We start from the raw sequence: 25,791 nt of genomic DNA, 5'->3' as shown, positions 1-25,791 counted from the left end.
GTAGGATGTGAGGAATAGCCATGTTCAAGGGTCTTCTATCAAGTCACAGAGGGAGGCTGACCTAAGCTAAACTTACAAAGGTTAAGCAAATTTCCTGACTACCCAACCATTAAAAACTGTTTCAGTTTTCCTGGCAAACATATACTGACATAAACAGGTGTAAGCAGATACTGCTTCTTTGGCTCTAGGAATCTGGGTGAGATTAGGAGGATATATATCTTTGTATATTTGAATACTGTCTGGACCACAGCTAACTGCTACATCAGTTTCTCCTGCAGTGCAACACAAGTAACTTTATGGACACAGCTAATTTAATAGATCATTTTATTATGATTGGTCATTTTATTCTCTTTATTCATAAAGAAAATGAAGTAATGAACTTTTCCTACTAACAAGGGCTTTGTGATATCACTTATGGCCCACCTGCTCATGTGCGGTGAGTAAACACCCTGAATTTTCTTCAGGATTATATGGATGAGTATGAAGAACGCAGAGGGAAAGGAAGCTTTCCTGCTATGATCACTCCGGCTTATCAAAATGCCAAGAAAGCAAATGAATTGGCAAGTGATGTAAGTATGAAACCTGAATCAATACAACTCATAAACAATTAAAAACAGCAGTTTGTCAGAGCAATGCCTAGGAGCAGAATGCTAAAATTACACTTGAGAAGTAAACAACGGTGACATTTCCCTGCGTTGCTGGGACCTGGATGACTTGGGGATTAGTAGTATCCATTAATATAAGGGGACACATCTCCAGCTTGCATGAGGGAGGAGAGGGATGCAGCAACTAATAGGGATCCCTACTGTTAGGTTAACCCTCCTGGCAAATCTGCACCTGTATTATTAATGCAACCTTCAACTGCCTTAATCATCCTGTGGACTATTGTGTTATTCCCAGTAGTGAACAAGTGGAGGATGAATGAGCTGAACTGGTTTTGATATTTTGATGTATCCTGCCTTTAGCACAAAGCGAGTCATAGGGAGGAAAAGAAACCATAGAGTATGACATTGTCACTTCATAAGACTGAGCTTATTTCTATCTGGTGATTTTTAGTTTTGGGTGGTGAGCTAACGAATTGGCATAGAAGAGTGGTAATGTGTGACTCTTGCATGCAGCTCACTGATCAAAGAGCCTCAGCCCTGCTAGAGGAGACCATTTCTAGTAGGGACAAAAATGAGCCAGTCTGCTGGTCAATACCATTCTGTTGTTGCTGCTGTGAAGGGTTCCTTTAAGTGACAGCTTCTGTAGTATGGACACCAATAACCCTTTGGGGCTATTTGAGCTGATGGTTCAGTCAGTTTTCCAAAGAGCTCACAAATGGTAGAGTCTTTCAGTTTGTACCAGCCTGGATGAGATGCCAGCAGTAAACTCAACTGTAAAGGATCCACCATATTCTATTACTTAAATTTATGACTGAGAGAATATAAAAAGCCTGAGACTTCCTGTGACTGATCGCTATTTTGATGACAAGTCCAATGATTCCCTGTTTAAATGTGAAATGTTTAACCTTCCCAGTTAAAGATGCCAATTTTACAGGTTTTCAAAATGCTAAAGGTCAGCATTTTCAATATGAATTTGTAATATTTGGAGTGGGGAGGAGGACTCATGCATGCCAGTAACATTAGCAGACTAGAATACTTACCAAGCTGCTTAATTTCTTTAAAGTGTGGGAAGCAGTGTGCAGACTTGGAAAATAAAATCAAATTAACTTAACGCTTCAGCACGTTTCAAATCATTTGCTATTTTTTACATTATGAATCTGATTTTTAAAACTAAATATGTAACAATGTGAGGCGAAGAGCCTAAGCATCTCCTTGTATGTAAGAAATATGGACATATATATTTGTTGGAGAGAGTTTGGCAAAAAGCCATTATAAATATTATCTATCTTCACCTGTCCTAGCCCAATTTAAGTCAGTGACCAGATGTCTAAATTAAACTAACAGATTCCTCATCTCAATATCTGTTTATTTAGAAGGAAAAATATAATTGTCTTTAAAACTTTAGAAGTGCAGAATGACATTGCTTACTTAAAAAGCTGGTTCCTATGAAAGGAAAGTTCACAGAGAGCTTGGTCACTATCTGTAATTCTCTGACTGGAAGGCTAAAATTAAAGTACTGAGAATTAACTTCAGTAATGGAAGTGCACACAAGCTCTAGCCAGTCACTAGCCAAGAATCTCCTAGTTATCTGTTCAAGCTACAAACAACAGCCAGTGCTGTTCAATCCACATAAAAGAAAACTGATTAAAAAAAAAAATGTTGAAGTGAAGTAGCTTGGCAAGGGATGTGGACCTGTGATTTTCCGTGTGGTTTATTTTAGGAACAACTTGCAATTTTTCAGCTTAGCAAGTTCTGTTTGCTTATGAAAACAAGGATAAGAAAAGTCTTATCCTGACCCATACAGCCAGTGCAAGTAGCAATGTTGAAAAGGTGTCTATTTTATAATTTTTCCTACCTTTTTTCAGATAAAATACAAGAAAGATCTTTCCAAGATGAAAGGTGCAGCTCACTTTCACTCCCTAACAGCCCAAGACAACTTAGTCCTTAAACAAGCCCAGAGTGTTAACAAGCTTGTCAGTGAGGTAAGGAGTTAAATTGATCTATGCACTGGGGTGAGAGTGGCACATACAAACATTTGTGCATGGTGGGTAAGGGCTACAAATATACAAAGCTGTCATTCTTACTGTCCAGTCGCTGTCAAAACTGATCTGTGTGCAGCCCAGTAGCCGGGGAGAAAGATGCGAGAACAGTTCTTCAGATACTGTTACCTGGCGCTTCCAGTGATCTGTATGGAAGTATGGCAAATGATGCCAGGAAAGCACTTCTAATTCTGGCCACATGGAGAAATCTAAGAAAGCTCTGTACTGTGCCTTTAATGCACTGTGAGGTTATCAGCGTAAATGCTTTAGGATGACTTGGGAATGTATATTGCAGTGTTTCAAAGAAGATTCTAATGTTAATTAAAAATAATACCAATACCTCCAAACTTTGTGTAACTGTATTAAGGCAAGTTTCTTTTTTCTTCTAGTCTGTAAAAGACTCTGGCTTACTGATAATGCAGTCTTCCTCTAGCTGGTGTAATGGAAGATTGCTAGGGAATTCTCAATAGATTCTGATTTGTTAATTTATTTATAGTGTCATATCAGCTATATAGCTATTAACAAATGTGAGTTTCAGGAGCTTCCCCATGACAGTTTAAAAACTTATGCTCTTGAGATGTTGAAGTCTAAAATCGTCAATAATGAAAAAACCCCGGAAGTAGGACTGGAAGGGGCCTCCTGTGCCAGTGATTCCTGGCTCCTGCTATTTCAGCACAGTATCATATAATCCCCTTCTCATTTCTAGGCTGCATTTATTCCTGTCCATCTCATTAGCATTGCATTTTGTGCAAACATTATCCTGTAGTTTAAAAAGTTCTTCTCTCTGCATGGTGATTATCCTTCTGAGAGATTTATAAGCAGATGTCATTTTCTTCTCTCTGCCTTTATTTTCCCAGACTAAGCAAGCCAAATTCTTCTAATCTCCTCTCACAGTCCTTCACTGCAGCTGTTGGAGGCTGAGTGCATGTTCTTTAAACAGGAATGACTGTAAGAGTACATAGGTTCCTGATGAGGTCTTGCTGGAACCTGGTACATAGCATGCGCACTTCCCAGTCCCTGCTCCAAAGTTTTTTCTTGCTCCTGGCTTAGACTGCACCTGCCTTTTCCATGGCTGTGTTACTTTGGCATCTTGCCATCATTCTGTGGTCAGCCTACTAATGAAGAATTTTCTCTTTCTCTGCCTTTGCAGATGATGAGTTCTTACAGGTGAAATTTTTGTGACTAGTCCTTAAGTATATTAAATTCTACACTGCTGAATTTAGTCCCATTTCTATTACTCTAGTCTCCAAAACCTTTTAATATGACCTCCAACATTCCTTTGAACTGGCAGTGCCTCCCAGATTTCATCACCACATTCTTACTTCAGTGCAAGAATAGTTAATGAAAATAATAAACCAGATCTGTCTTTAAACTTATTCTGAGGAATTCTGCTAGTAAACTTCCTCCTGTTGTATCCTTCCTGTTCAAAATTACCCATTGCTCTTTTTCCTTTAGCCTGGTCCACACCCACCTTTAAAATTCCTTCATAGATCTCTCGTTTTGTTAACGCTCTTCCACCTGGCACTGTCCCATATACTTTGAGGTCCAAATGAATGGGATTGTTTGCATTTTTTCCTGCCTATAAACTTGTTGCCATTCTTGTTATTTAGTAGGCTGCTGTTCCCTTTTTATTTATATGGCTGAAGAACTTTTTGCTGTATTGTTTTTTTTAAAATTAGATGTTTAAGTATACTGCAAAGTTTTTTTATTTTTAATGGCTACAGAAATAAATATGTCCTTTCGCTAAAGATGCACCTGCCTACTGTAACAGTTGAGGCTCACATTTCTTGCCATTTACAACTCTGCTGTGGTGGTGGTAGAGACAGATGTGAAATGTGGGTCTCTGTCTCCAGGATAGTATGGATCTCTGTCTCTGTATTTACAGAGGACTGACAAACTTCAGTTTCTAAAAGATGTGGTCCTTCAAAGTGCCATGTGTAGGAAATTCAGAAATCAAGCAGCCTGATGTTATTGGTATCCTTTGGAACTTTAGACACCAAAGTTTCTAGAAGATACATCACCTGTTATTGTTAAGGGTAGAACTGAGTGTATGAAATAAATCTTCATATTCATTTTCATCATATGCCATCTGATAAAAGTCACATATCAAAGTCTCTGAACAGTGGGCCTGGCTAATAAATAATGTGTATTGGCACTTGCTAGAGTAAGTTAAGGTTTTACTATATCTTACCCTGGAGCTTTTTTGTTCTCAGGTGGAGTATAGGAAGGATCTGGGAAACAACAAAGGCTACAGCATTAATTACTGTGAGACTCCGCAATTCAAGAATGTGAGCAAGATCTCAAAATACACCAGTGATGTAAGTTCTCCATACCTCGTGTGTGGCTTGCTGAAAGCTTAACTTGATAGCTGCTGGAATTGCAGCTCATATGTGTGTGTGCTCAAGATAAGCCTGTATTGGGAATTTGATTATAACTGATTTTTATCTGTGTCTGTATAGCACCTGTCTCGCTAGGTCCTGGCTGATGACTAGGGCTCTTTCTATCTAGGATTATGAAAAGAATTCAAAATCATATATGGAAGAGAGGTTACTTATAACGGACTGCTAATCCAAACAAATAGCTGTCAGTTGTTACTGTTGTCTCTCATAATCTATTGCTTATTTCATTGTGTATGTCCATTTCTTCAGTGGAAAGATAGAAGATAATTCAACAGAGTTAATGTCAGAGAGGAACACATTTAGTGTATAAAACTAATCAATAATGATAGTAATTGTATCTCAAGATCCTGATAATTTTACGTTATACTACTTGCTCCCATTGCCTGAAATCCAGGAGGAGTGAATCTTTTGTGATACAGATGAAGTGGTAGGTTGGTTGATCTGTGTTGTTTTGAACTCAAAATGTCTTCCTCTGGGCTTGGTAAAAGCTGCACCAAAACAACACAGTTTTGGTAAATGGTTATCTGTTCATTCGTTAATGTACAAATAATGCTTTCCTGTGACTTTATTTTAGTGCTTGTCTCTGAAATAATATTCAGCAATAGAATGTAGAGTATCCCCTTTATGTGGCATCCAGGTGATTTGGGGAATACATAAATGATGTCTTTTAAGATAGAGAACTGGCAGTGGTTTTTTAGGTTTCATTTTTAGAGTACCAAGGTTGTTGTGGACTCGTGAGTTTCTGTCGTAGTGCAACACTAGTAAATCACAGCTGTAGTAATTTGTCTCACTACTGAAACACATAAAAACACATAGAAAAGTGAAATATATTTTCTCAGAGTGTTTTTGCTTTTGTGCATAGCTCAAATACAAAGAAACCTACCAGAACCAGATGAAGGGTCATTATGAAGGTATTGGCATGGATAAGCGGATGTTACATGCCATGAAAGTTCGCAGCTTGGCAAGCAATGTAAGTCTTTTTCAATTGTACTTGTATAGGTGTTGCTTTTCTTTGTCTTTAAATCTTACCAGAATTAAATTGATAGAAAAATGAAGATCAAATTGTGTTGGTTATCTGAAGGATGGATGTGTTGAAAAGTGAGGAAACTCTGGAAACCCTTTTGTCCTATTTATACCTCACTGTGTGGAAGAAGCTAAAATAGTCAAATTCAGTGATCTGGCAACACACTGAGCTCCTTCAGTTCTCTTTGACATCAGTAGGAGCTGAGGTTGCTTGGGTCCCCCTCCCCACGAGGGTCAGACCTTTGTTGGAGAAACAGTCTTTAATGAAGATTTCTGGATTCCAATTTAATTTACTGGGTTAGTCAAGAAGCTATTTTGTTACATACTATTCCTTCAAGTACATTATTTACAAATCTGTAAGAAGCTTGAGAACTAAGCAGGAAGATAAAAGAGATGTGTCATAGGTGGAAGTTAAGTTAATACTCCCACTGTTGGCATTGGATTAATTGAGGAGCTGAAAAAGAATCAATTAGTGGCTAAACTATGCAAATAATTTCATTTTCTTTGTCACTGATGACACTGAACTTACTTTGTTTCCTGCATTTAATATTAATATTATTGTTTCTCCTTTCCTCTTGACTGATAATTATTCAAACAAATGACAGCTTAAAAAAAGAATTTTTTTTTGTTCTCCCTGTGTTTCAGATAGCCTATAAATCTGATTACAAACATGACGGTGTTGACTACAATTACCCAGCTACTCTCACTCCTTCATATCAGACAACAAGGAAGTTGGTCCCTTTGAAAGATGTAAATAACTTTATGGGTTTTTATCTATGGCTTGTGTGGCTCATCATCTCTCCACAGGAGAGATTGTGATGGATTGTGTGTGTCAAATGATGATTTAATCATGGGAGCAAACAGCGAGTGATAACAAAGTCAAAGCAAAAAAGTGCAGGTAATCAAGACTCAGAGAAATAGAAAGGAGAAAGTGCTGCCACCTCCTATCATTGGTTTCAGTTCAGGACAGGTTGTGCAGTGACATGAAATGAGTTAGTTCTGGCCAATCTCTAGTCTATTTTACGGAAGGTCTCACCATCCTGGGCAGCCTCAACAACAGCATCAAGCACTGAAAGGAGGAGACTTAAATAGACTTCCCACTCTCTGTGAATTCCCACAAAATAGGTGTTCCTCACAAAGCTCAGTGCAACAGTTAAATTCTGTATTGAAGGTTTAGGCCCCTTTACTGGAAGGCGGCATATAGTCATCATTAGGCCTCTGGTCTGTGCAAGAGAGGTGTTCTTTCCTGCTTGGGGTTGAGATACTGATGGAACAATGTGGGGGAAATTGTGTACTGCTGTGAATGTATGTGCTCTACAGATAAACGGAGGGTGTCAGTCTGCAGGGGATGCCATACCTTTCACAAGCATTAAAGGCTTGCTTGACCTTACCTAGCATTAGGAACCTAACCTGTGCCTTAACTAGGAGAACAGTTACGATGCATTACTTATAAAGTCAACGGGAAGAGAGTGGCACCTCTGCAGGGCACTTCAGGCTACCTAAGATGTGAATCACCTGTTTTTTCCGTGGAAAATGCAAGAAGCCAAGGGCAAGATGCCTCACAGAGGCCATTAAAATTATGTGAGATGTAGCTGTACCTAAAGACTCCTTCTAAGAAAAAAACGGTAGCACGAAGAAGCAGAATTGAGAACCCCGACATTTTTGGGGATGTACTTGATATACTACAATTGTAATGCACACTATTTTATCTTGAGCAGTAACTTCAGTTTTGTCTTTGAAAAGGCATACAAAAATTTAAAGAGGTAGCTTCATTGTTTGGTTTGTGAGAGTCTTGTATTCTTCAAGAGGACAAAGTGAATGTGTTAGTTATTAACGAGTGGACAGGCCTTGGGACTCGTTTAAACTACTTGCTCATGATCATGACTACTGCAACTGATTCTTTGTGGTCAATTGATTTACATGCTCCCAAACCTGCTGACTATTAAACGTGCAGTTGCATACAGTGCTGAAATGTTTACAGTGGGTAGAACTAACTTCTGCATTTTGGACATGAGTTCAGGTTTGTTACACCAGCACTTTTCTTCTTTTTCATAAGATTAGAAACAACAATAAATACACAAATTCAGCTAAAAGGAAATTGTCACTCTCTGATGAAGTAAAACCCTAGCTATCTCTCCAAAGGAGCAAATGAACTGTTTTAAGTACCTTGATCACTTTGGACCGGTGAGATAATTCGGGCCTTTTGCCTAATGTTTGTTATTATGGTAGAAAGAAGAAAGTTTGTGAGGGTAATTCACGTAAAAAGGATCCCATTCAAATAGTTTCAGTAACTCAAAGTCTCTAGAAATACACTCCACTTTTTTGAAAAAAGTGTTCTTAAGGAACTGGTTTTAAACAATGTGATGTGCCATGTTTGCAAAGTGGTGATTAACTACAGTGAATATTAATTAAGGCCTACAGAGAAGGATAATTGTGTCCTGCAGTGTGATACTGAGGCCTTTGGCAGCAATAGGCTTAAAAGAAAGCTCCTCCATGACATTTTATCTTGGATAATTTGGGGATTTAATATATTTCTTTTTATAGCTTATTATTGCTGCTACCATGTTAATGTGTTAGGAATTTAGTGGGCTCTAATACTATCAATGGCTGACATTGGAATGACTTTTTTTGTACCATATATGTCTTTTTCTTTCCTTATCATCTATACAAAACTCTTACCCCACAAGTAACTTCTATGATTAATTATTATATTAAAAGTCAGTAAAGACAGAGTATAAGAGTTCATTTGCTCTGTACTGTGTTATACTGGACAGACTTCCCTATAAAGGAACACTATAACTCTCTACTAAGATAAAAAATAGTCGGAGTGATGGTTAAGGATATCAGTTTTATAGAATGTTTTATGGGGACCAGATGAAATTGTGTCTTTTTAAGAATTTGTGTTTTAGTGCGGATAGAGGTTGTAAGTGAAGTTCATTTTCAAAATGGAATAAAAATTGTTACCTGAGCCCAGGAAGTTTTCAGAGCATTAGCTGCAGATCTTGTCCAAGAGATCGTGGCATGTTTCCACATCTCAATTAATTATGAAATAAGTAGTAATATATCTAGACTATTAGCTAGCAAAACTATGCACTCAATCTCTCATTTTTCCACTCTGAACATTTCTTTCTTTATTAAATTTTGTTTTTTATTTTTAATTAGGTAAACTACAGGCAAAGCATAGACAAGCTGAAGTACAGCTCTGTTACAAGCACTCCACAAATTGCTCAAGCCAAAATAAATGCGCAGCAGCTCAGCGATGTAAGTTCTGTCATCATTAGCCATCTCCGTTTATTAGAATTAGACAATTTAGTTCACCTATGAAAAATTTGTAGTTCTAAGTGTCTTTAATTGTTGATAATTAATCAGCAGATTTACAAAGAAAACAATAATGCAAATTGAATGAAATCACTGTCAAAACTATAGCAAGCATGCCATTAAATCAGTAAAATATAATATTTTCTTCCATTTTAAAAAGTTGTGCAAGTGTCTTTTGTAAGGGATTTATCTTCTTTGCATTTATTAATGCTTGCTTTTATAATTTTTATATTTTTATGATTGACATACTCAATTATTTATAGTAAAATATTCTCTTTCTGGAATAATTATTCTATCTCCTACTACCTAGGAAAAAGTTATAATTGCCTTAGTACCTCCAAAGTGCTTACGTTGTCAACCTTCACTATGACTGTATCTATAACATATGGCACTAATAGCCTGAAATTCAACAGTAGTCACTCAATGTTACCGGCATATTGTTTGAGTTAAATATAATTGAGGTTGGATTTTTTTTGTTTGTTTGTTTGTTTGTTTGTTTTTCTAATGTATGGTAGTTGAACTATCGAGCCCAGTATGAGAAGACAAAAACAAATTACACTCTACCGCAAGATGTACCTCAGTTAATCAAGGCAAAAGCCAATGCCGAATTATACAGTGAGGTAAGCCAAGTGATGTGAAAATATTGGTATACATGTTACTCTTTCAAGAGAGAAATGAATGCAAAGATGATGACACTATTTCTGGAAGCATTCAGCTTTTCTAATCTGTCTTCACTAAGCAACATGAGATACAGTAACCTGAATAGATAGGCATGCAATTTCAAGTACAGTAAAACTGGTAGAATTTTTTCAAGATCTTTTCAGACGACTTGAATGTGTTTAATAAACAAATGTACTCTTCACAAAGTTAACTGCTTCTGTGGTGATATTTGTATGCAGATTAAAGATTTACACAGCTACAGTAACTCAAAGCCCATTGAAGTCAATGCGGAGAATTGCAATAACTTCAGTGAACTTGGATCAAGGCCACTGTTTGTTGCCATTCATTTTTTGTCACAATATTTGGTGGTTTACTTAGAGCCCTAGGTGTTAAAATCACACGCTTACATGAAAATCTCAACTTTTATTTAATTTTTAGGTAATTTTCAGGCCCCCCATTGTTGTAGGCAGTGTTTGGAAAAATAAACAAGACAAATAAATACAAATGCAGTAAAACCTCGAAACTTAGTACTAGTGTAACTGTTAATTTTAAGTCTGTTTCATAATTTTTCATGGTTTTGAGTTGGTATTACTGCAAGGTTTTGCTGGCCTGTTCATACCTCATGTTCTTCCTCTTAGTTAAATTTGAGTTGCATTGGTGGAGTACTGTGGGGCAACACTCCTTGTGGATGTGATGCATTGGGATACCTGCTCACCAAAACCCACATCCAGCAAACAGGGATTCATGGATACTTCTTTATGTGTTTGCATAGCAATATACTTGATCCTGGCCTGATGGAATTTATAGTGGAACCATCAAAAATAGCTTAAAGAGTTAATACTTTAACTTCCATTAACTTTCTGAACTTAAGCATGTGACTGTCATGGTTCATCTATATTTGTGACTTAGTGTGTGTTGTGAGCGTGCTTTTGAAGCAAATCTCCTGATTGTCCTTACTTCCCTGATGTTTAATTCACATTACAGAGTGGTCTCAGAGCACACAAATCGGATTCCTTTTGAATGAAACCAAACTGAAAGATGCACTCCAGGAGCTCAACTAAAGAAGTCCAGCTTCAAATAGGCATTCAGTGAATGGGCTATAGAAGCTCTAATTTGGAGAGGAGGAAAAAAAAAAAAAAAAAGAAAAATCCTGAAATGTCTTGTTCTTTGCACCAGTTATTCTGCCCTAGAGATCAGTTCCTATTGATCTATAGTATTTGCAAACATGGACATAATCGCTGACACTTTTGAAAATCCAACCAAAATCTAGAGCTATTGCTGCATATTCTGGGATTAAAACTGACTGAGAACTCCAGGCATAAAATTTCTGACTCAATCCTAGGCAATTAATTAACCCAGAATGATAATGAACTATGACTTAACAGGGTTCCAGTTTGTGGACTGAATATATGAATTTATACTTCTGTTTTGCTCTTAGCCATTTCCATGCTCACTTGAAGTTCTTGTGTGTTAGTGACATGTTGACATCTTTTCTTTCTCAGATTAAGTACAAAGAAGGCTGGGAGAAGAGTAAGGGTCGGGGCTTTGAAATGAAACTGGATTCTCTGCCTTTACTTGCTGCCAAAGCTTCAAGGGATCTTGCTAGTGAAGTAGGTTATATTTAATTACCTAGGAATTATTCTTAACATAAGTTGCTATAGCACAGGGAAATAAACCTTAGCTCACTTCATTTGGGTTTTTAAGCCCTGCATTTGACTGTTGTGCATTCATCTTTCTCAAAGGCTGAACAGTTGGAAACTTTCTCAGTTTCTCATGAAATTTCACTCTCTTAAAATCATTTTTTAAAATAAAGTTTACGTAAGGAAGCAAAGTTTGCAAAAGGACAATAGCTGAGTCCTCCCATAGTAAAATTCAGTGCTTTGAATTATTTAAAGCCTCAAAAAATTTATCATCTACTGTAAAGGGAAAGTGTATTTCTGTAGCCTGCTTCTTTAGCATAAATACGCACATTAAAAAAATTCAAAGCCAACCCTCTTAAAAACAACTCATCCTGCAATTCTTAACTTGTGGAGAGGTAGAAAAGGAAGGAACAATAGTGATCCTTTAACTGGAAAGTGTTCGGCAATGAAGGTGATACAGAAATCTATAGAATGGAGTAGGATAGAAGAGTTTTATGCTAACAGAATATTCCCCTCCACCCCATTAAGAGAGTCAAATCTTGAATTTCTTGCTTGGTTTTTACCTGATTGGTTTTTTATCTTATTGTTTAAGAACCTTACTAAGTAACATACTTGGACAGAGAAAAATGAAAATAACCCAGATAATTTAGTTATTCCGAAGACTTTAAATCTATAAACATATGCATTTCAAAGGAGCAAGCCTTAAAGAATGAGGTTAAAGAAAACAGAAATAAGACCAATCTGGCACCTTTGGGAATTTCAGAGAAAATCTGGGAAGTCTGAAGTGACAAAATGAGAATCACACTAGGCTCTTGTAAATTTTGACCACCCAAATGGCCAGTGACATAAATATTGCTATCTCTGGGGTAACTGGAAAATGATCTTTAACTTAAACTGTTTTTTCCCAAAGGTTAAATACAAAGAAGAATATGAAAAAACAAAAGGAAAAGCAATTGGAACCAAAGATTCAAGACTTTTGCACTCTCTGCAGGTGGCCAAGATGAGTAGTGAGGTAAATTATTTATTTCTCATACTTAAAAGGTGTTTTAATAGTTATAAATCATCAACTCTATACCACCCACCACCATTACTGATGCTTCACTATAATAAGTCCTTGGAAGCCTGTGATAAAAATTGTTTTCCTTCCCCAGTCTGTTAATATACAATGAATGCACAGTGTTTTTGTTCTTGTGGGGAGTTTTGGAGCATAGGTATTCTTCTTTTGGAGCAGGAAAATAACATCATCCTAAAAACCCTGGTATAAACACTTCTAAATGGAACTTTCAAGCAGACAGAAGTTTATTGTAAAATAAGATGTACTGCGGTAGAGACAGTGCTTCTAGACTCTGCAAAGTCCATTTTGCATCTGTTTTATGGATTCTTCATAACACCTGATTTCTACATGTTTTTTGTCCAATGTGCATAAGTATCCAAATAAGAGCTGAGATTTAGGATAGGTTTGGCTTTGTGATGTGCTGATACAGGCTTCTTTTCATTCCTTCTTTTTCTAGATTGCCTACAAAAAAGATTTTGAGGCGAGTAAGACCCGTTTCCATCTGCCTATGGATATGGTAAACCTGAAGCATGCTAAGAAGGCCCAGGCACTTGCTAGTGACTTGGATTACAGAAAGAGACTCCATGAGTACACAGTGGTTCCAGAAGATGTGAAGACAAAATGGGCCAAGAAGGCTTATGGACTCCAGAGTGATGTAAGATAATATTTAATTTAATTAAAATTTAATCAATTTTATTATTACCAACAGTATGAAAGTTTAAAGAGTTTTTCAGTATTTGACACTATTTCTAATTTCGTATGGACACTGTTTGATTTGTAAAATGACTTATTAAAATGTATTGAGACTGTACTTTACTTTTGAAACTTGAAAGTGTGTACGTATTCACATGCAAACATTGTAGCTGTGCCCCTCATGCTAATAAATGTCCTTTCCCTATACAGCTTCAATATAGGTCAGATCTGATGTGGATGAAAGGAGTTGGGTGTATCAGAGAAGGAAGTCTTAATATAGAACAAGCCAAAAAGGCAGGAGATTTGATCAGTGAGGTAAGCAAAGTGCTCTGGCTGTTGTCTATTCAAGGGCTTATGCACCATTATTCCACTGCATTGTGTAGAATAGGTAAAGAATTCCTAATACTGGAAATCTGAGAACTGGAAGAGCAGGTGGACATAGTATAGATGTAGTACAGGGCAGTTTGGGAGAACCTGCATTGGAGTTAAAAATTACGTTTTCTCATTATATGATTATTGATTTCTGTCAAGACTGTGAGGCAGAATTCCCTGTGACTGTGTTTCCACCCCTTTCTATTCACCTGCCTATTTTGCTGAGCAGCACCAGAAAGATTTGGAATTTCCTTTGGGACATGCTGCATGAAGTACGTAGACTTTTAAGGGGCAGTGCTGAAAAATTAGATATTTGACAGCTGTGTTTGGAAACTTCCTTGCTTTTCAGCAAATAATGCTGTGCCTTTACTGACAGCTTCAGCTTCTGCTCCTTTTCATTGCATTCTCTTGATTAATTCATGGTTTTGCACTGCCATTAACCTTATGGAAGTATACTTCCTCAGCTGCTTAGCTGTGTTGAGTTGTCTCACTAGTGCTAGGAAAGTTAAAGGATAGAAAGAAGAATAAATTAGGAGAAGTTTGACAAGATGGATAAAATTCTACTTAGTGCTGGAGGAAGGAACACAAGCCAGTTAGTTGCTGGAGATCACACTTTCTGATACCTTGGGTCTCTGACATTCACTCCTTGCTCTTGCAAGGGGAAAAAGTACATCTTAGAAACAAAAGAAGAGCAGCTGCTCTCAGAACCAGTGTCTTGCTAGAGACAGACTGACTTCTGCTGCTGTGGTGTGTGGTGGTAATAACCACTTCCACAAATATTTAATTCAAAATGATCTGCCTTTACGTTTTGGTGCCTTGTAAGGCCAAGAGATCGCTGACTGTCGCTTAAACTGGAAACTCATGGATATTATTTTAGAGGTCTCTATTGCCATACAGAGTCTGGCGTTTTGTTTTTTCTTTGCAGAATGTCACTACATTGTGTTCCATGCAATGTGACAAAACATGCTGTTTTTAATCTGCCTCGCTCCTTTCCAGATTCCTAAAATAAAGCAGGCAGCACCTCTTTGAAGTGTTGCATGCTTTTTTAACTTCTGTTTTGTGTTCCCCTAGCAGAGTCACAGTGTAAACTGATCTGTTCACCCATCAGTTCAAACAGAAGGATTTATCTCTTGAAATGCCAGATAATGAAAAAATGCACTTACACCCTTCCTAGGTGGAATGTCCCACTTCATTGTTGAACTGTTAGAATAAGAAGTAAACTAAACTATACAAGAAGTGTTTGCCTGGTCTCCCCTATCATAATGAGGTTTTCAAATAGTGTGTTACATTTCCCAGTACTGTCTCAAAGGTGGAAAGAAATGTTTAGCTTGCTCTGAAAGGAGAGACTCACAATGCTCAGGCAGAGAGTTTGATTCAAAACAGCCTTGATGCAAAACCAGTATCAGTGGAAAGTCAGTGGATGTTTTTCTATTTGCCATAATGTGTTTCAGAAAGAAAACAAAAGTAAGGGCAGTCTTATTTGTCAAACTAGAAGTGTTAGTCTCTCTGCAAATTTGTCGATGCAAGTAGATGTTTATGTAAGTTAATGGCACCAAAGGCTGGATGGAATGGGCTGTTTCTTCCCACATCCAAGACTAGAGCCTCGTGGTCTCGCGGCTGTTACCCCCAGGAAGGCTTGACTGCGGTGTCTATGCTGAGCCCTGTTTTGAAAAGAACTGGGAGGCGTTGGGGAAGGTATTGAACTAAAGTTACTTCCAGGACACTAAAGGGAGAAAAGTTTAAATAATCAGAACTAAAATTGCCCTTCCTGTTTCAATTTAATTGATAATTTAAGAATATCTTGATAACTTAAAAATATCTCAGTAACATTGATGTTCTGGGATTTGAACAATACGTGCATATGCTATGTGAAAAAATGTGATGGTAATATTGGCTGCATAGCTCTCACGGTTTCTTGGGCACTGACTTAAATCATACCCAGTTTGTGAAGGAGACAGTAATCCATGTGTAATCTAGATCCTGTAAATACATAGCTAGTGCATCTGGCACCAATGAATAGCTCTGCAGTGTCAGCAACAGTGCATATGGCATGTCTATTGTGCTATTCACCGTGGTCCTTCCAGCAGAAGATATTAGTGCTGTAAAGTATTTGGAAGCTTATTTTGCTGATCAGTGTACTAAAACTGTCTTGGGAATTTACAGGGGACTTCTGGCTCTTATCAGGAAAGCACTGTTTGAAAGTAGTAAATTTTTTGGGAAGGTAAATATTGTAGGGACTTCTGTGTAACCCGCTTTAATTTGATCTAGAAAAAGTACAGACAGAAGGCTGATGCTCTGAAGTTCACCAGTGTGGCTGACAGTTCTCAGATCAAACATGCCAAGAAAAGCCAGGAACTGCAAAGTGATGTGAGTCCTTGATGGAATTTTTCTTTGCAGATATTTTATTGCCAATATGTTCATTCTTGAGGTATGTATGCTTTGTGGGGGCAGGGGGAGGGGAACAGACAACCCAGTCATGAAACCTTCCAGTGCTTGAAATTCTTTGGGATTTATTTTTAAGGGTTTTTATTTGTTTATTTGATAAATTCTCTCTGCATTCTCTCAACTAGAAACAACAAAAACTGATGGGAAGAGAAACAGGCTGATATGCTTATAATGATGATAATGGCCAGAGAGGGGAGGGGGGGATACCTCTACAAGACAGTCTTGGGTCACTTGTTGATAGTTCAGGCAGCAAGTCTGTAAACTGGATTCAAGTAAGGCTGAAATGTGTCTGTGAGAGGTTGCCTGGGTATTCCTGAGGCTTTAGTGTCTGCTACACCAAGATAGGCTATCCATGAGATAGGGAGGAAGCAAGCAGGAGGGAAAACGGTGTTCCCATCTGATCCTTAGAGAGCATTCAAAGCAAAATAGGCATCATCAGAGACTAATACACATCCAGCCCAAGTTCTGTGTTCCTCTCCACAGAGGGCCATGTCAGACTATTTTAAACAGTGTTGGCCATGTTAGACTGCACCTTTTTCAGCTGTTGCTGTTAAGCTACTTTTAGTAAAACAATAAAATAGACACGTTTTCCCAAACTGGATGCCTTCAAAATGCTCCCTGTTCTTCCTTTTGGCCAACTTACCTTACCCGATGGCATCTGAGAATTTCTAGCAGGACCTAGCTGACAGCAGCTTGCTTTTAACTTTCTGAAACAAGAGAAACCTGCTGCTAAAATTACTGATCAACTAATTTAGGGACAGTAGTGCCTTGTCAAGGTTTTTTTTTTTTTTTTTTTTTTTTTCCTTTTAATATGTTGGGTCTTGAACTGGAGATACTGACATCATCTCAGTTATTACATGAATGGTCTTTTTCAGACAGCTACCTTATTTCCTCTTTTGCTCCTCTGTGTCAGTAAAAACCTGGCACTTACTTGGGTGAAAGTACTGTGTGTTTCAAAGATGAAACCAGTGTGAATCAGAGGAGAACTCTGGTCTGCTGACTTCCAGTACTTAACTCCTATGTACTGGATAATGCTGCCTTTCTGTATGGATGTTGAGGTCAGTTTAGTAGCCCTGGACTTAGAACTTTACAGTAGGGACAATTTTTTTTTTTTTTTTTCTGTGAGATGCAAGAAATTTAACACTTGAGGAAATGGAACTTCTTTTCATAGCTTTTCAACAGCTCCTCCAACAGTTTTATGGGTTCTGAAGCAGAGCAGCTCATCTCTTTTGAAATTGTCCCGGTTTATAAAATGGAGATGTTTCCTGCTTCGGTTGTAATGGATCCTTGATATTTTCATTTAAAGCTGGAATGTTAGTCCTTGATGGAGTATTATGTAGGCAACTACCTATACATCACAAATTTTCTCTGCAGGTTCAAGTGCACAGTGTTCTTCACTTCATGCCTAAAATTCATTATTACTGTGTCCCATTAAATATGTTTTATTCCACCAGAAAAGAAGCTGCATTCTAATATTGGATGAAATATATTCTTGCACACATTTTGTACCAAGTATGAATTCATGTCAGCTTTGTAGCCAATTAAGTAACTAACTTCAGGAAAGAGAAATAGGGTATCCTGGATTGCATGTTGTTTCACTGCTGACATTTAACCATCACTAATTTGGTCAGCCTGGCTCTTTGGGTCAGCTTTTAAATTCAGACTAAACAGAAAAAATCCTGATGCTAAAGACTAATTAACCCTAGTAAATCCTTGAATATTTGTGGTGTTTTAATCAGTATTCCTTTGAAACTAAGCATAGACTATTGTTTGTTAACGAAGCGTAGACTATTGTTAACCATGCTTTGCTTTCTGTGGACAGGTTGCCTACAGGTCAGGAAAAGAGCAGTTCCTACATCAGTACACCATCAGCAAAGACGATCCTGTCTTCATACTGGCCAAAGCAAATGCTGCAAATATCAGTGAGGTACTGCAGGATATGATGGGTTGGATTCTTTCACTCCTGTGAATAGCTAAAGCTGCTGTTGAAACGTTTCTTCTGTCCGTAAAAGGCCTTTTCTCTGAGATGCTCTGAATGTTTTAGGTGTAAAAACTTTGTGGTCAAATTGTATGCTCTTGATTAAATACTAGGTACATCTGCTGCACTGAAGACTTGTCACTTTTAGGGTTAGAAGCTGTTTATTTTCCACATGGTTACCTTCAGTCAGATGAGTGGTCAGTGGCACATCAACAATTTCAATGGAACCAGTGAAATAATGTGTGTACAGTATCCACTGGTATGTAAGCACAGACACCAGGATCAGATCATTAGACATATGGTCACTGGTCCAGGGATTGCATACCTAGTGGAGCATATGCCAGTCTGCTGTTACTTGAGAGCTTTGACTGTGACTATAGAACAAATAGAATATATTGATAGTAATAAAGTCCTTGTGTTATTGTCATCTTTTTAGAAACTGTACAAGAGTAGCTGGGAGAAGCAGAAGGAAAAAGGATTTGAGCTGCGTCTTGATGCTTTGTCTTTCTTGACAGCCAAGGCAAAGAGGGATCTGGCAAGTGATGTGAGTATGGACTCCATCAGCCTTCTTTATTCTTAGGACAACTGACATTCCAGGTCGCTGCCAGAGTGTTGGGGATGTCACTTCTGCCTCACTGCCCTGAGCTCTGTTCACGCTAAAGAGCAATGGAGGAATTCTTTGGGTGATTGGCATTCCGTAATTGGCCAGAAGATTTGCTCTGAGCAATTCAGTGTTCCTTTTCCCCCTCCCCCCCCCCCCCCACATGCTGACTGTGTTTTCTTGTTCCCATTTTGACCCGAGGGTGAATTTTAGAGCTCAGAATGAAGTAGAAATCTCCTGTGAAACACTGTAACTTAATACATTTAAGGCTGGCCAGAAAATTCCTGAAAGAACCTTCAAAACTCAGTCCTTAAAAAAATGTTGTTTTTCTTGCAGATAACAGTAAAAATGATTTTTACAGCTTTCTGAGAACATAGTTATATTGAAAAAAGATTTATTCTTTATGGACACTTCCTAATTTCTAAGGCATTCCAGTTCTCTTTTGCAAATGGATTTCTTACTTGCTTCTTCACCCAGCATGTCACAACATTTATAGATGACTGCTTGACTACTAGCAGAGCTGCCAGCTTGAGAACATAGATCATGGTCTATTTGTTTCTTTCCAGATAAAATATAAGGAAAGTTATGAGAAGACAAAGGGTAAGCTGATTGGAGTGAAAGGTGTGAAGGAAGATTCACAGATGGCTCATTCCCTTCAAATGTCAAAGTTGCAGAGTGATCTGGAGTACAAGAAGGCATTTGAGGACACAAAGACTCAGTTCCATGTCTCCATGGATATGGTCAACCTTGTCCATGCCAAAAAGGCTCAGAATTTGGCCACAGATAGAGGATACAAGACAGCCCTCCATCACTACACTGCTCTGCCTACTGACATGAAAGTGGCATGGGCCAAGTGGGCCTATGGATTGCAAAGTGATGTAAGTCCAAAGCTTGACACTGTTTCACTCAACCCTTTCAGATGCTTAGGGCTGAGTTTCTTTAGATATTTATGCTTTTAAGGCCATGACCTATTTATGCATTAACATTTTAAACTATTAAACAGTTAATATTCAAACTGTTAATATTAACTACTAATTTGCCCAAGAGGGGTATTTAAAGTGTGTATATTTAAGGTTTAATGGTCACATGCTCTTCTGTAACCATTAGATGCACTGTCTGGCACTATATATGGTTACTGTAAGTCAGACTTGCCACTCTGAGATTTTAAGTCAGAACTTCTAAAGGAAATTAAGATACATATGTCTGCAAGTCTTGTTGAGATGTAGGTGCTGAATCACATTTAGCTCCTTTGGGAATCCCAGCTGTAGTGTTTGTATAAGCTTTTGGAATTTAGAAACCTGTTGGTATGAGAGATTTGTGAGGAAAAGAAGTATACCTGTATCCTTCCTCCTTAAAGATGTATGGGAAAAAAACAAATGAAATGCTTTCCCTCCAGTGTAACACAAGGATAGCAGTTGGGAAGTGCTAAGTGTCATTTTCATATCATTGCAAATCCTTAATGTCCTTTTGAAAAATGCACACCAGATGCTGGAATTTTTGCCCTGTCAGAGTGAGAATTACCAAGGACAGTAAGGTATAGACCACTTTTAAAAATTGCTTTGCAAAGCATATTGTGCAAGTGCTGGTGAGTCCTGATACTGCCATCTCGTTCTCTAATTTTTTTGCTTTCCTTGCACAGAAGTGAATAAACAAAAACAGGCACTAATTTGACTTGGTTGTTGCTCCTTAGTTGTCTGAATCCTTTAATAGCACTTTAAGTGTATGAGCACCAACAATAGGACTTTTTTTTCTTTGTCAGAACCGATACAGAGCAGATTTGAACTGGATGAAAGGAGCTGGGTGGATAGCCACTGGGTCATTAAATGTGGAGCAGGCTAAGAAGGCAGGAGAACTCATTAGTGAGGTGAGATTTCATGACAGCATGTAACAGAATTTGCTGCATAATGTGTGCAAAATGTCTGTATAAAATTAAAATAATTTCCACTCAAAGGGGAAAGAAAAAGGCATACTACATGAAAGCCCTCAAAACCAGGGATAGGACTGGTAATTAGAGGGAAACCAGATACCAAACACACACCAGTAGGAGTCCATATAGCCTTTGCAAAAACAAAGTAGGTGACAAATGATATTATCAATAATAATGGCAATCAAACAGTGCTCAATTGCTACCCACTAGCATACCTTTTTAATGAAGCAAAACAGGAAAGATGATGAAAAGATGCAGTCATTGCACCCAGAACCTCTTTTGTAAAAGATTCAAGTTATTTTTTGCTCCTTTTTTCATATATATTCACATTAGATATTGAAATTCATACATTTCTCTGTAGCTATCTATCTTTCTCAGTAGTTTTCATCCTTATTTCTTTCTATAACCAGTATCACTTGCTTGAAAAGGTGAGCTCTAGAATCCTTTATTCCAGTTCCTTTAGGCCTTCAAAGGAGATGTTGGTGGAAATGGTTAAAAGGTTTACAATATTCTGTTTCAGTGATTTCAGAGTGAGTCCTATTAGCCAAATCTGCTTCAGTAGGAGACTGAATCTCGTGTTGTTTTAGATAATGACTGGTGAGGCAAGAATCATTTGTCCATTCACTCAATAAAAAAAACAGTGTAACCACTGGTATACCACTGGTCTAAGCAAAGATACAGTTGTCCTTTCACATCTGTCTAATTGTTGGCTTTATTTTTTCCCCCTACAATCATCTGCAGTGAAAACTGACTTTTGGGGCACAATAATCTAGATTCTCAGCTAGTATAAAACAAGATAATTTCATAAAAGCCAGTGTAGCAATGCCAGCTAGGATAATAACTGTGAATCTGTGCCCAAATGTCAAATAATGCAAATACTTCCAAGGCATACCTTTGTCCTAGATGACTGTCACTGTTGTAGAGCAGTTGGTGGTAAGGAGTGAATTGTTTGGGGGTAGGCTATTGTTAAAGCATTTAACATAGTAGTTCTAACTTAGGTTATGGTTGTTCCTGATGCAGTAGTAGTGAAAACTTTGCCATATTGAAATTTGACATGCTATGCTGTTCATATCAAGCTTTTAGTGAGTACTAAATAATTATAGATGTCTGTGACCCTCCTCCCTTACGTACAATTTGTCTCCACAGCTGAACAGGAGGAAGAGTAAGCTACCTGTGTCTCCAGTTAAACTCAGTTATAGTTGCTCATTGCTAAGGGATTTGGCTCGGAAACCAAAACATTGCTTATAAGCTTGTAATCCCTTAAAAGAGTTAACATGTTTTACATCAGGGTTTTGAATTCCCAAAGAATCAGTGAATTACCTCAAACACATTTTTGTGGCTCACAGCTCAGTTTAAAGGAGGCTTACGTGCCTTTAGATTTGAACACTGAACTATAAACCATTTCCAAAACTGCCATGAACATGCTTACTGATTTGAAAGTTCATCTTGGCCATCAGGAAAACTTAGTACACTTTATTTGGAGAAGAGATAAGAGTAATGGTGGATATATGGCAATCCGTGCAGGAAGGGAAGCTTTTAGTGACTAAGGTATATAGATAAAATGTAAGTTTGCCATCAAGCAGCTTTCATTTTAATTATGTACATATAGCAAGATCTCTCAGAATTTACTATGGGCCCTTTCAAACAATGAGAATTAATATCAGTGCCTCAAAAATATACTGTAATAGGCATCATGTTAATGACTGCACAGTTTTGCTGTAGGTAAGTGTTAGGAGGAAACCTAAACCTTCAAACAATAAATTTAACCATTGCCATTATTATCATACTACAATTTTACACCATTTCTTGCTTAAAGCAACTATAAATAAAAAATGTAATCAGTCATACTGTATTTGAAGTCATCTGAAAAAGATTTTCAAATCGTGAGTCCTGGAGTATTTTAGTAGGCATAATCTGATTTTGAAATGTTTTCTTTATATTTGGGGAGAAATACTTTAATATTAGTCGGCAAAAGGTTATTGTTAAATTGAAACAAATATTAATCTGAAAGTACCTAGGACATAAAGATGAGGAAAGAGGAATAATAATTATGTTCACAAATTCACTCTAATCTCCAGCAACCTATGATTTTTCTCTTTCAAATAGCATGAAAGAGCAGCACAAAATTCACAGCTTTGATCTTTTTCTGCTCAACAGAAGAAGTACCGTCAGCATCCATATGCTTTGAAGTTTACCAGTATTAAAGACACTCCTGAGATGATCCAGGCTGGAATTAGTTATAACCAGGCTGTAGATGTAAGTTATAATGTATATACATTATGATTATAAGAGTGGTATCCTCTTTGAACGACCTGATTGAAGCACTGGCTTTCTCTCTGTTTCTTTCTCTGAGATTATTCTTGGGAACCATGAAACTTCTGTGTTCTGGTATGGTGCATTTCACAAAGAGCATGTTTCTAACCTGGAATGGAAAGCCATGAGACCGTACTAAAGTGAATGGGAGTTTCATGTACAAATATCCAATTTTTTTTTTCAGAAGTAAAATTTAAGAGTAAGACTGGCCTTTGCCTCTCAGAGACTTTTGGCCTTTTCAGATTCATTGAGGAAGAATGCATTTGGGGGTCTTCCCCTTTTCAGACAGATCTTTCAAATTTCAATTTCTGCGTATTCTTTGGAAACAAAATGTGAGGCAGCATGACAAGGAAGAAAAAACTAATAATTTCAAGCTGTCACCCTGCTGAGAGAAATCCAGGAGGGAAACCTAAAAGGGAAGAACTGAGGCTGTTTGGTGTTTAAACATGTTTATTTTTAATAGAAGAGCAATTTAGAACTATTGTAGACTCAACTGGGATAATGCAGAAGTGAATAATAAGCAAAAGTCACTCAAAAAAGACAAGTTTCAAACATGAGAGAATGTTTCATTGTGAAAACAGATATTTTTAAGATGAAAAAGAGGATGAAAGACTTTGTGTAAAACACATGCTATTGTAACATGTATAGTGTCTGTGCCTTAGATTTAATTAATAAGATCCAAAAGACTTGCATCTCAGGCAGGATAAATATAAGTCATTTTGTTCCACTGAGCCGCAGTCATAATCAGTCTGCTACTCTGCTCCTTCACATGTAGAGTTCTTATTGACTTTCCTCTCATGAAGCTGCTATTCAAGATGGTCTACCTGCAACAGAAAGTGGCAGCAGAATTAAATATTGAGATTCATCTAACCTAGTTCCAGCCTAGTCTCAAACTCTCAGATAGAATCACATTTCTAAGAAAGACAAGGTGGGTGGTCAAGACATGGGTCATATCTAAGGCAAAAAAAAAAAAAGAAAAAAAAGAAAAAAAAGAAACTGGAGGCTATCTATACTAGTCTACTAGTCTGGAAACTACAGTGTCAATGTAAGAAGAAACTAAGATAAGAAAGAAAAATAATTTGAAAGAGGTGAACTTTGAATAGGTATTGTAAGTGAAATTCAAGTTAACTGGACATAACTCTTATCTGTCTGCAGACATCTGAAAGATAGCTAGTCCTGAGCGAACCTCCTATGCTTCCTCCAAAGAGTGATATGAGTGGCCCATCACACCTATTTTAGGACCTCAGATTTTTATATCTTGCCATTGACTGACCATTGAGCTGACCATTGAGCACCTCTCTGCAGCTAGCTCTGGAAATAACATTGGAGTAGTTGTACAGATACCTGCTAAAAATTAACAATTTTAGAAAGATATATGTTTGGGGAACCTAAAGTCCCCAGATTTCTATGGAATTACAGAAGTGTCTGTGGGCCACTCGTGGCTGCATATTCTTAATAAAAACTGTTAATTCTCCCTCTCTCTACTCACATATGTTGGAATTCTTATCAAATTAATATTCAGATACCTGAATTTTCATATTCATTGATTTATACCCTTAGAACGTCAAGGAGCTCCTCTCTAGTGTACTCTAGCTGATAGTTATATCATACCCCAAAATTTTTTGAATACTTTTTAACTGATACAACTGTCTGTATTAATTAATGTTGCTGTCATTTTTCCATAGTCCTTGGTTTTCATTAACCTATTTGTTAATGTTTATAAGTGAGTACTTGCTACTAAATTTTTCCTCTATTTGCAGAGGCTGTACAAGGAGCATGGAGAGAGTGTAAAGCATCAGTATACACCAACGGCAGATCTTCCTGAAATCCTTCAGGCCAAATTAAATGCTATGAATATCAGTGAGGTACGAGTCTGACCTTTAATATTTTAAAGCAAAGTGAAAAATTCAGTAGTGCTTTGCCATGTGTCCTACACAGGAAATCGCACATTTTTTTTCCTCTTCCCTGTATGGAATCATTCTATGGTCTAAATATTTTTGAAGTAAAATGAGAAATTAAACTTCTTACCAGACTTCCTATCCAACCTCTATTAATTTAGTAAGATTAAGAATGAATAAACAGTTACATTTTTATAATGGACATCTGTGATTTGATTATTCCTGTTGTGTGTTGATAGTTTCATTTATGTGAGCCCTTTGTGTTAGAACAGAATGTAACTGACATGCTTATATTGCGAGGATAACAGTAATGCTGCTGCGTCAACCATCTGAACAGCTACTCTGCTTCACTTCTGTCTCATATTTCCTACCAGATTCACTATAAGGAATCCTGGGGAAAGATGAAAGATGGTGGCTATCAACTGAAACTAGATGCCATTCCCTTCCAGGCGGCAAAGGCTTCGAGTGAAATCATAAGTGACGTAGGTGAACTTACTGCTGATACTGTTCTCAGTCACTGCAGAACCCTTCTGCTCTGCTGAGTGACTCTTGTTGCAAACAGCATGCCCAGCCAACTCTACAGCTGGGAGACATTCTGCCTCAGTCTAGTTCATTGTTGTGATTTTGGAAGTGCAGATGCAATGGAGCGTTATTGGTAACTAAGCAAGGGAAAGTTTGCTAAAACAAATGTCTGTTAGCAAAGGTAACCAACTCACATGCTGGCAGGTCACAGGGATTGTTCAGGAGCTGCCAGGCACTATCTGCTAGGCAAGGTTTGCGGTGGAGAGCTTGGTCATGAAGCTCTACCATTCAGCATTTGTCTTGG

General features: G+C 37.6%; 1 protein-coding gene across 1 annotated transcript in view; it reads left to right on the top strand.

The window, feature by feature from the left end:
• Window positions 1-25,791, top strand: part of NRAP (nebulin related anchoring protein) — a 54,867-nt gene that overhangs the window by 11,962 nt on the left and 17,114 nt on the right. Inside the window, exons 10-28 of the mRNA XM_026117538.2 lie at window positions 465-569; window positions 2,471-2,587; window positions 4,858-4,962; window positions 5,906-6,013; window positions 6,712-6,816; window positions 9,229-9,327; window positions 9,900-10,004; window positions 11,547-11,654; window positions 12,595-12,696; window positions 13,196-13,393; window positions 13,642-13,746; window positions 16,072-16,170; window positions 18,071-18,175; window positions 18,663-18,770; window positions 19,394-19,705; window positions 20,587-20,691; window positions 22,912-23,010; window positions 24,828-24,932; window positions 25,340-25,447. Coding sequence (XP_025973323.2) covers window positions 465-569; window positions 2,471-2,587; window positions 4,858-4,962; window positions 5,906-6,013; window positions 6,712-6,816; window positions 9,229-9,327; window positions 9,900-10,004; window positions 11,547-11,654; window positions 12,595-12,696; window positions 13,196-13,393; window positions 13,642-13,746; window positions 16,072-16,170; window positions 18,071-18,175; window positions 18,663-18,770; window positions 19,394-19,705; window positions 20,587-20,691; window positions 22,912-23,010; window positions 24,828-24,932; window positions 25,340-25,447 — 2,298 coding nt within the window. The remainder of the gene's footprint in view (window positions 1-464; window positions 570-2,470; window positions 2,588-4,857; window positions 4,963-5,905; window positions 6,014-6,711; window positions 6,817-9,228; window positions 9,328-9,899; window positions 10,005-11,546; window positions 11,655-12,594; window positions 12,697-13,195; window positions 13,394-13,641; window positions 13,747-16,071; window positions 16,171-18,070; window positions 18,176-18,662; window positions 18,771-19,393; window positions 19,706-20,586; window positions 20,692-22,911; window positions 23,011-24,827; window positions 24,933-25,339; window positions 25,448-25,791) is intronic.

The sequence above is a fragment of the Dromaius novaehollandiae genome, chromosome 6 (assembly GCF_036370855.1).
Source record: "Dromaius novaehollandiae isolate bDroNov1 chromosome 6, bDroNov1.hap1, whole genome shotgun sequence".
NCBI lineage: Eukaryota > Metazoa > Chordata > Aves > Casuariiformes > Dromaiidae > Dromaius > Dromaius novaehollandiae.
This window is presented reverse-complemented; position numbering and strand designations above follow the sequence as displayed.